The sequence below is a fragment of the Arabidopsis lyrata genome (genome assembly GCF_000004255.2).
Source record: "Arabidopsis lyrata subsp. lyrata unplaced genomic scaffold ARALYscaffold_1, whole genome shotgun sequence".
NCBI classification, from domain to species: Eukaryota; Viridiplantae; Streptophyta; class Magnoliopsida; order Brassicales; family Brassicaceae; genus Arabidopsis; species Arabidopsis lyrata.
This window is the reverse complement of record NW_003302555.1, coordinates 10,028,994-10,038,900: the sequence shown is the minus strand read 5'-3', so window position 1 is coordinate 10,038,900 and position 9,907 is coordinate 10,028,994. Positions and strand designations below refer to the sequence as shown.

The following is a 9,907-nucleotide window of genomic DNA, read 5'->3' as shown; positions in this document are numbered from 1 at the left end:
AAAGCATGTATTTCATGCATCTTTGATAATAAGAACTGGTCGCAGTTTTAAGTTATGTTTACTTTTATTATCGCTTATGTTTTTTACAGAGATTTTATTTTAGTTCCCCACATCAAAAATGTACTAATTTTTTTTTTTTTTAGTATACCGAAAGCAACATTAAATTTATTGATTCATCAAAAAACACACGCTTTTTTAAGGCTATTACGCACACAAATCCTAATTATTTTCTAATAATGTAACCAATGAGAGGTTTTACGAGCTGATTATAATTTATAAATAAAATCCAATAAATTCATTTAACATTTATTTAGGATCGTGATTGTGATTTTTATGTTTTTGATTGGAGTAAAAGATGAACACCTAATTTTTGGGAGCAGAACTTGCGACTATTGATTTGGTCATAGCTAAGATATCAATCTACATTACTATTTATAGCCGCTGGACCCTACCTCCGGCTAAGCCGTTTCCAGGGTGGACAGGCCGTTGAACAAAAACATGAAACTATTTATAAACTCTTTTGACCAGATATTGGATTATGATAAATGAATTGGTGATTTTTAGTTTAGTTTAGATTAAATCAGCTAGTGTTTATGATGTAAATAGGTTTAATAATACTACGAAATAACCTATTAAAAATCATGATCCTTTTATTTCTCTAGATTACAAACTCCTTTTAAATATCCATCCACATAATGGATTCAAGATTTTATTAGTCTAGATTGGATTAAAAAATGGGCATCCATGTATTTTTAGGAGTCGAGATTGCGACTCTTGATTTTGTCATAGCTACTAAAATCCATCTACATTACTATAAATAGGATAATTAAACTATTTTGGATTCTTTGACCGGATCATATGGATCGGATTGCAATACATTATATTGAGTTCTTCAAAGATTTTGACTAAACGAGAGTTTACTATGTTTTTGACATATAAAGATTCTCTATTTTCATTGTATATCATGACTGTCATGTAATGTTTTTAATTAAAATAGAAAAATGATTATGATTGGTATGTTAAAAATGATGGAGTAACAAAATGATACAGTAGTTTGTAAAACACATCCGTTGGTTTTTGAAGATTGGGGAATCACCAGCGCAACTGCTTCGTAATCTCGACAAACATGTTCGAAATCGGATCTCCTCGATACTTGAACAAGAAGATAGAATATATAATAGATGTATGGAAGTTTGGTTTACTCCAAGATAAGCATAAAAGAAAAGAAGCCTTATGAGATGTATACAAAACTTTTAATCAATTGTTGCACTTTATGTAAAAATGTTTTTTTTTCGAATAAATTTTACATTTTATTCAAAAAAAAAAATAATAATTTTTGAAGATTGTAATTGTGGCATCCAATGTAGGTAGATCAATTCTTTTTTTAGACAAAACTAAAATATGTCATCAAATGGCCCAAAAAGTCTCAATCCATGTGTGTTTTCAAGTCATGACCCAAAAAAAAGTTGATTACATAAGTAATTGTTTTCTCACATAAGAGAAATTATATACAGAAGAAAACTATGGAACATACAAACTTGTAATGTAGTCAAGTAGATAATAAATTCTTTGAACTTTTGTGGTGAAAAGTAAAAATGAAATCACAAAGCTTCACATACGCAAAACCGCAGAATGAGTGCGCTCATACATATCTCCAGCCCTGCCATGACCCATGAGAGAGTTCACTAACTTAGCCTTTACTTTTAACTTTGCTTCCTCCAACCAAAGATTAAAATGTGAAAAAAAAAATATTATAAGACTTATGTTTCAAAAGCTGCTTTGTGTATCTAAAATCATCAATCTTTCTTAGATAAAGATTTTTTTTGTTTCCATATTCCAAGCTTACCGATTGCTGTTGTTCACCAGAACGAGGTAGAGCGGGTCGAGAGGAGATAGACGGAATAGCTGCACGACAATGGCTACGCTCGTGCCAACGCTGAAAAAGATTAAACAAAACATGAATGGAAAAATGTCCTTGTCCATCAAAGAGATAAAGACTTTGACAGAATTGTACCTGCCAAGACCTATCAATAGAGCAACCCAGAGAATTCCAACGATCCAACTAGATTCTTTATAGACAACCCAAACCTGAAATAAACAAGTAAATGACTCAAAATATGTAACAACCCCAGTTATTGCAGAGCTTATATAACTTTAAAAGGCTTTTACTAATCTAGTGTTCAAGATTTGGGACTTACTGATAAGACTGCAACATTAATGTAGAAGTTAACCAATAAAACCACCATCCACCTGTTGGGAAGATTTAGCCAATGAATAAAGCAAAGCAAGAGACAGATGATTCAAACACATAAAAAATGTAGAAAGAAATTTAAACTCACGGGTATAGGAGCTCCATGTGGAAAGGAGAACCATAAGTGAAGCAAGTGTAGATCAAAGCTCCTAGCATCACACATCCTAAGGCACCAAACACAAATCTTGCAGTGACAACAAGTGAATTCTTGTCTCTCAGACCAACTCCATCCCTAACAAGAACAGATTTACGTCATTAATCAAATTGGTCTAGAATTCCACAAACTATACAGCAGATTATGATTCTCTCATGGATCATTATTGCCACTAATCAAACTAATATCAATGATTAATGAGATATTATAATGAAGCTGAACTAAAAACAGAGAAAACAAGTCAAAACAAATGAAAAACACATACTTGATTGAATCTCGAAGTAACAAATAGTACATAGGATCTTCTGAAGCTTCTTGATTTGTCAGTTTGAGAAGTTGCAGAAACACATACACACATGTAGTGAGGCTTAAAACCAAAAAAAAGACAAAAAAAAATTACAACAAATTCATAATAATGTCGTCTATGAAATGGTTCAAGAAAAAAGATGATACCTGCCAAAAATTAAGAGCAAAATGGTCCAAAGTATTGAACCAGACCATGTAGACTCCTTATACACAATCCAAACCTGAATTCAGATGATAAACAAGTCAAAGATTAAAACTTTAAGGTTCATCAAGAATCTGGAAGAATATATATCAATTTAAACATACCGCTATAGGTACAATATTAATGTAGAAATCCAGAATTGTCGTAACGAACCATCTGAAAAAAGAGCGTAACGAAACGAACATGAATACACACATATCTGTGTATCTCTGTGTGAAAATGAAGAAAGAGAGAAATGGGTTTTACGGTGTGAAGACATCATGACGATCAGGTAAAGGAAGGCCATCGGTGATAATGGTGTAGACAAGAGTCGCGAGCATCACACAGAACATAACCGGTAAAGTCACTTTTAGTCCGGTTACTAAACTATTCGTCGCCATTGTTAACACCACAGAGAGAGACGAGAGGAAGCGAAATCGAAAAGCGTTGATGACATTGACGACGATTCGATAGATTCAACAAGGAGCGAAACAAGTGGGGAAGGATGCGCCACGTCACCGCCAAATTGCTAACTGATATTTCAAACCGAAACGGATTCGGTTTAGTGCGATTGAACCGGACTCTTCATCACATGGTTCCCATTACATAAAGAAGACAGATTAAAGAGTACCATTACATGTATACACTTGAACTGTTGCAAACAAATACCAAAATCATACAAGTTTTTGGTCAAGATTTTAGACACACACACACACAACAAGTAATGCATAAATCAAGAGAGTAAGAAAAAAATGTTTCTTCAGCAAGCACAACCTCCTCTTTGTTCAGACTCCGAACCAGTCTCTGGAATTGCTTGGAAATATCTGAGTTGTAACCAAAAAAAAAGATTATAAATTGAGAGATTCGGGTTTTTCAGCTCTAGTTTAGGAGATCCACAAAGTGAGAGGATCACCAAAAGAAAGAGGTTTAAGTACACTTACATATCTTGGTCGCGTTCATTGGCAAGGGCAAGTTTTGTGATGCACAAGAAAGAGTCATCGACATTATAATTCTCTTTAGCCGATGTTTCGAAATAGACAATGTTTCCTTTTTCAGCACACCATTCTCTAGCTTTCTTCTCAGATACCTAAACACAAAGAAAGGAATATAGCAAACAAGGACTTGTATCTTCTTGATGAAACAAATGGAGTATTCAAAATTCACATACATTCAGATAAAAGGCTTAAGACTAATAAGAACTTACCACTCGGCTATTTCCTCCATCAACATCAACCTTATTACCAAGAAGTATAAAAGGGAATGCCATTGGATCACGAGGACTAGCCTGGCCAATATTCCACAAAAACGATTATATCAGTCACTAAAAGAAAGAAATCTTTGGAAAAGAGAAAATGTGATGGAGAAAGCAAAAAAAAAAAAGAACCCGTTTAAGAAACTCGGCGTGCCAATTGTCGAGAGAATCAAACGACTTCAAGTAATTGACATCATAGACAAGAACACAACAATCTGCACCTCTATAGAAAGCAACACCAAGACTTTGAAACCTTTCTTGCCCAGCAGTGTCCCATATCTATATATATATAAGAAAAAAAGAAAAAAAAAAAAAGCACAAAGGAGTTAGTTAGAATTCATTATAAACTCGAAAAAAAACTGACAACAAAAACAAAAAACCTCACTTGCAATGTGACAAGCCTGTCATCAATTTGAAGCTCCTTAGTTACAAAATCAGCTCCGATCGTAGCTTTGTACTGCTGACTAAACTTGTTATTCACATATCTACACACACAAAAGAACAGCTAAGTTTTTTTTTTTTTCACCGGCAGCTACAAAAATCGAAATTACGAAAAGAAGAAAAACCAAAGAAAAGATTTGGTTAGGATACTGATTCATCAACGATGTTTTGCCAACCCTGAGATATTATTTGTACCAGAAAAAAAAAAAAAACAAGAGAATGATTATAAGATCAAACATAAAAAAAAAAGTTAGGTAGAAAAAAAAAAGCGAAAAATTTAAGCTAACCCGCTGTCTCCAAGAATGATAACTTTGAGTAAAGTTCGTCTTCGTATCGACATGATCAGAGAGTATGTATCTGAATCTTGACTTTGTTTTAAAGAAAACAAAAGGAGCAACGAACTCTGTTCTTCGGATTTGTAAAAACAGAGAAGATAAAATAAAAAGGAGCGCCAATTTCGATCAATGATCTTTTGGGAACTAAAAAAAGTCTTAGCTGGAAGACTCGTGGCCGTGGGGTTTGTCCAGCTTTTAAGAGAGGATAATATCATAGAATAAAACAGAAAAAAGTATTTATTGTTAAACACTAGAAGAAAAATATTAGCAAAACAAATGTGATCATTGACAAAGGAACAAAAAAAGAAACAAGTCATAAAGTAATGTGCTATAACAAAACGTCACTAAGATAAGATAGTTTGTTCTGTAAGAAACGTCACCAAAACTTTTTTAGTTTGTTTATAAAAAAAAAAAAGAATTTCAAAAGGTGATTTTGCGTGAAACCAACGTCTCGAGGTTTGAGGTTTGGTGCTCAAATGTTATCATCCAGACGAAGAAGACGAGCCGTTCTGTTTCTTACTTTGTGATTCCTCAGAAGCGAATGATTCGTCTAAGAACCCTTCAAGCTTGCCTCTTTCCACGCAACTTGAAAACTTTTTCGCAGCATCAGGGACATCCAAAGACAGATCTTCAAGCGATTCATCAACTCTTTTAAACCCTTTAGTCATCTGATATATCGTCACTAGTCCTGAATCAAAACACACTTTTAGTAGCTTCCATAACCGTTCCTCGTTCTCCTTCTCCTCTATGATCCTCACTACTGACTTCTTCACTACTTCGTGGTGAAAAAACGGCATTCCCAGTTCCTTCACGCACCTACTAGCTTCTCTGAGGTCTCCACCAGAGACATACTCTTCTAGAAGAATCTGGATCTTCTCTTTCACTTCCTTCACTGTGGATCCTGGCGAGTTTGTCTCAATTCCTCCTCCTCCCCAGCAACGTAAGATCCTTTCACCAGAAAGACGTGCTTTCAGCAATGTTTTCGCCATTTGAATCACTTTCTCTCCCACACTTGAGCCTGCCTCGGGAGTCTGGTTTAACACTTCTTCCAAATCCCGTGGAGCTAACACCTCGTCAACCACAGCTCTGGCTAAGAACATGGCAAGGTCTTCAACAACCACTGGGTTGTCCAAAGCCGTGTCGTCTGCAGATTCTATGAGCATCAAGAATGCGTTTCTGACATCTTTTGGAGGGAAACCAAGAGTAGAGACGAGCACACAAGCCATCTCCTTCTCTCTTTTCTTCCTGTCCATTGCTAGAGTTATCAGATATTTGACAAAGATTGCGCGTAGCTGACTCGAAGATGCATTCAATTCGGTGTCTAGACAATGTACGACCTCTGAAGTGTCACCTGAAAGGAAATACTCTCGGATGATCGACTTCGCCTTGTCTTTAAAAACATTGGCGCTGGAGTTTTCAAGTAACTTTTCTCCTGCATCAGCGGAGAGTGATTTCAGAGAAGAAGCACATAACCATCCTTCAGAAGCCGCTTTAGAGATGAAAGACTGTAATATACGGCGTGCATCTGGTATGTCAAGAGACAAATCTTCAATTGAATCAATGATTCTGCTAAACCCTTTTGTTACTTGAGTGGAGTTTATGAGACCAACCTCAATCGTTTCTTTTAACAGATCTAGCAGCCTGACTTCAGCTTTTCGCCTTTCCATTGCCATAATCAGTGCTCGTTTGACAATCTCATGGTGAAAGAAAGGAACTTTCAATCCTTTGATGCATCTAAAAGCTTCTTCTTTGTCTCCACTCATGACATACTCTTTCAACAAGTCGTTTATTCTTGCTTTCACATCCTCAGCAGTCCAATTATCAGTCCCTCCCCATCTCTTCTCAACAACTTCAGCATGAAGCGGAGTGGCTAGATAGCTCTTCTCGGCCTTTCTCAAAACCTCAACACCTTTGGAGTTATCTGGTAGCAATTTCATTTGTTTCTTCAGAAACGCAGGTGGAAGAATGTCGTCAACAATTGCCCGAGCCACAAAGACAGCAAGAACATCAACTGCATCGGGAATATCTACAGATAAATCATCAGCAGAAGCCACCAGTTTGTTAAAACCTCTGTAAACTTCCGGGGGATCAATGACGTCGGCATAAAGCGTAGACAGCAGAAAAGCAGCCATTTCTTTCTCTTTGTCATGTCTATCCATAGCCATGGAGACTAATTTCTTGACAAAATAATAACGGTACTCAGGCATTCCAAGCTCCTTTAGTTCATTAGCAACTGAGACAACATCATTGGTGCCAAAGTATTCCTCCACAATTACCGTGGCCTTCTTTTTGTACTCACTTAAATCAGCATCGAAGCAGCTAGTTGGATCTGAATGTCCATTGCCCTGATGGAAAAAGAAGTTAAATCTCAATTCAGATCTCTTGTATATATAAAATGTTGAACATCAAACAGAGACATATAAAGTGATGAATACCTCAACGGTATCAAAATTAGGGTCAGTGAGGTCATCATCATCTTCTACTCCCCAAGTTTCTTCACTCCCTTGCACTGCATAGAAAGAAAAGTTCTCTAAACACACGTATAACACAAGTTAACCAATATCATCCAGAGGAAGTAAAAAAGAGATACCTTTTATAGGTGAATGTCTATGACTCTTCAATAAATCCGCTGTCATGTTCGCCTGTGGCAATGGGTCGAGAGAAGAAGATATTTTCAATTGAGAAATGCAAAGAGGATCCGTTTTCGAATCAGCAACTTCTTGGTGCTCCATTTTAGACTCTCTCTCGAATCCTTGCAAGTCCTCAACTTTTCGATTGTCACACGATTTAATCAATCACCATAGTTTTGCATTCCTCTAAACAATCATAAAAAAAGGAGCAATTTTTTTTGGTAACGAAAAAGAAACAATCTTTAAGCGGTAAGTAAGATTTCTCCAATTTTACAATCAACGGATTCAATAACCAAATCTGAATTTAGGTCAAATATATATATATATATATAAGTTTCATCGATCGCAAGGAAACAAATAATAACGACGATGATAAAAATCACGTACTCGAAAAGAAACGTGAAAGACTCGCCGGAGTGTGATACAGAGACGCCGGCGATGAAGCAAGCGTCTTTTTTTGGATTCGCCGAGTCGAAGAAGAACACGATGATGTGCTCCTCTGTAACTGATTTTATTTAATTTATTTTTTCAATTATTTGGGATTTTTTTTTTTTGTTTGAGGAAATAAATAAGCTTTTATTATTTTTATTAATAAAAAAAGTAAACAAACTCTTTCCCCGTTTTTTGCTTTTTTACCATTTACCCTCTCGCCATTTGTTACCTCTTTTGAGTCTTTTACGCTCATTCACTTCCTTTTTTTTTTTTTTTTTTTTTAATAATATATAATTTACGATTTCAGTCTCTATTTTCCTTTTTCTTCAAAAAAGGCCGTTGAAGTAATGAAATAACATTTTTTTACACTCTACTGTCATTTGTTAGAAAGAGGTAGAGTTTTCAAACTTATGATCAATAACCTCAACTATCATATTGTAGTATTGCTTTAAAAATTATAACTTCATAATAAAAAGCCATACTTTTTTGTAAGTTTCTAATTTATTAGTATGCATCATTTTTATTTTAATAGTCTTATAGACTTTTAAAATATGATAGTTAAGGTCATTGATCATAAATTTAATTTTTTGTATAAGTCTTTTTTATTGTATATAAAAGACAATTATTGTCTTTCTTATGAGTTTTTTCGAAATATTAAATTTGTAAGTCTAATACAACAAAATTATAACATCTAAATTATTAATTATATATATATATATATATATATCAAATTTTCTCAACTCATATTTTTCTATAATTTAAACAATTATAACAAATATCTGTATAAATTAATAAAATATTATAGTCTCAATCCTTGTTTAAAAAATCGCTAGGCGCTAGTCGGGCGGTGGAGGTGGGCCTAGCGTCTAGCTAAAAAATCGGAGATTACACGGGGTTTAATCGGGATTAGTTGAAGGGAGACTCACAAAAATGCCCTTTTTTTAATACCCCTTTTCAAAAATGCCCCATTTGGCTGTCCATTTTTAAAAATACCCCTTTTTATGTACAAAATGACTAAATTACCCTTCTTTTAATAAAAGATATCACAAATATATAAGGAAATATAACAAAATTAGGTCCACAAAATACAAAATATTTTTTGGCGGGAAAAGTGATCCCGCCAAAACACTTGTAAAAACTTGTAAAACCTTTAAAATACCTTGTAAAATTTTCCCGTAAAACTTTTTCCCGCCAAAAATTTTTTTTTGCGGGAAAAGTGATTCCGCAACTTTTTTGGCGTTAAATTTTTCCCGCCAAAAATTTACAAGGTATTTTAAAGGTTTTTTACAAGGTATTTATAAGGTTTTACAATGTATTTTAAAAGGTTTTACAACGTATTTACAAGGTATTTATAAGATTTTACAAGCTATTTTATAAGGTTTTTACAAGTTATAAGGTTTTACAAGTTTTTTATAAGGTTTTACAAGTTATAAATACCTTATAAAACCTTATAAGTACCTTGTAAAACCTTTTAAAATACATTGTAAAACCTTACAAAACACTTGTAAATACTCTGTAAAACCTTTAAAATACCTTGTAAATTTTTCCCGCCAAAAATTTTCCCGCCAAAAAAATTTCACAAAAAAAATTGCGGAATCACTTTTCCTGCAAAAAAATTTTTTTGGCGGGAAAATTTTTACAGGAAAATTTTACAAGGTTTTTTAAAGGTTTTTACAAGTGTTTTGGCGGGAAAATTGCGGGATCACTTTTCCCGCCAAAAAATATTTTGTATTTTGTGGACCTAATTTTGTTTCAAATAAGGGTAAAATAGTCATTAAAAATTAAAAGAGGGCAAACTTAAAAATGGACTCTCAAAGGGGGCATTTTTGAAAAGGGGTATTGAAAAAGGGGCATTTTTAACAATTTCTCTTAGTTTTATGTATTATTTTATTTATATTAAATTAAAAATAAATATCTATAAATAT

General features: G+C 34.1%; 3 protein-coding genes across 8 annotated transcripts; all 3 read right to left on the bottom strand.

Annotated features, from left to right (window-relative positions):
- Positions 1–1,379: 1,379 nt before the first annotated feature.
- LOC9326592 lies at positions 1,380–3,431 on the bottom strand. Of its 4 annotated transcripts, none has more exons than XM_021010753.1 (9): positions 3,160–3,431; positions 3,018–3,069; positions 2,859–2,932; positions 2,671–2,772; positions 2,340–2,483; positions 2,199–2,250; positions 2,015–2,088; positions 1,847–1,936; positions 1,380–1,716 (listed from the first exon to the last, which is right to left on the bottom strand). In XM_021010753.1, exons 1-9 carry the CDS (start codon positions 3,291–3,293, stop codon positions 1,704–1,706), a joined length of 735 nt encoding a protein of 244 aa, XP_020866412.1. In that variant the 5' UTR covers positions 3,294–3,431; the 3' UTR covers positions 1,380–1,703. The 4 variants fall into 4 exon arrangements, with proteins under 4 accessions (XP_020866412.1, XP_020866410.1, XP_020866411.1 ...); XM_021010751.1 differs by having other exon boundaries at positions 1,380–1,660; XM_021010752.1 differs by having other exon boundaries at positions 1,380–1,712; positions 3,160–3,424.
- A 76-nt stretch (positions 3,432–3,507) lies between these two features.
- On the bottom strand, positions 3,508–5,262 carry LOC9326591 (ras-related protein RABG3b). Of its 2 annotated transcripts, XM_002890483.2 has the most exons (7): positions 4,873–5,262; positions 4,736–4,762; positions 4,530–4,629; positions 4,277–4,423; positions 4,097–4,177; positions 3,834–3,979; positions 3,508–3,716 (listed from the first exon to the last, which is right to left on the bottom strand). In XM_002890483.2, the coding sequence occupies exons 1-7, from the start codon at positions 5,235–5,237 to the stop codon at positions 3,653–3,655; spliced, it is 930 nt and encodes a 309-aa protein (XP_002890529.2). In that variant the 5' UTR covers positions 5,238–5,262; the 3' UTR covers positions 3,508–3,652. The 2 variants fall into 2 exon arrangements, with proteins under 2 accessions (XP_002890529.2, XP_020866409.1); XM_021010750.1 differs by lacking the exon at positions 4,736–4,762.
- Positions 5,185–8,130, bottom strand: LOC9326590. 2 transcript variants are annotated; one of them, XM_021010748.1, is made up of 4 exons: positions 7,938–8,130; positions 7,511–7,736; positions 7,356–7,429; positions 5,185–7,265 (listed from the first exon to the last, which is right to left on the bottom strand). In XM_021010748.1, the coding sequence occupies exons 2-4, from the start codon at positions 7,650–7,652 to the stop codon at positions 5,403–5,405; spliced, it is 2,079 nt and encodes a 692-aa protein (XP_020866407.1). In that variant the 5' UTR covers positions 7,653–7,736; positions 7,938–8,130; the 3' UTR covers positions 5,185–5,402. The 2 variants fall into 2 exon arrangements, with proteins under 2 accessions (XP_020866407.1, XP_002890528.1); XM_002890482.2 differs by having other exon boundaries at positions 7,511–7,687; positions 7,938–8,097.
- Positions 8,131–9,907: the final 1,777 nt, after the last annotated feature.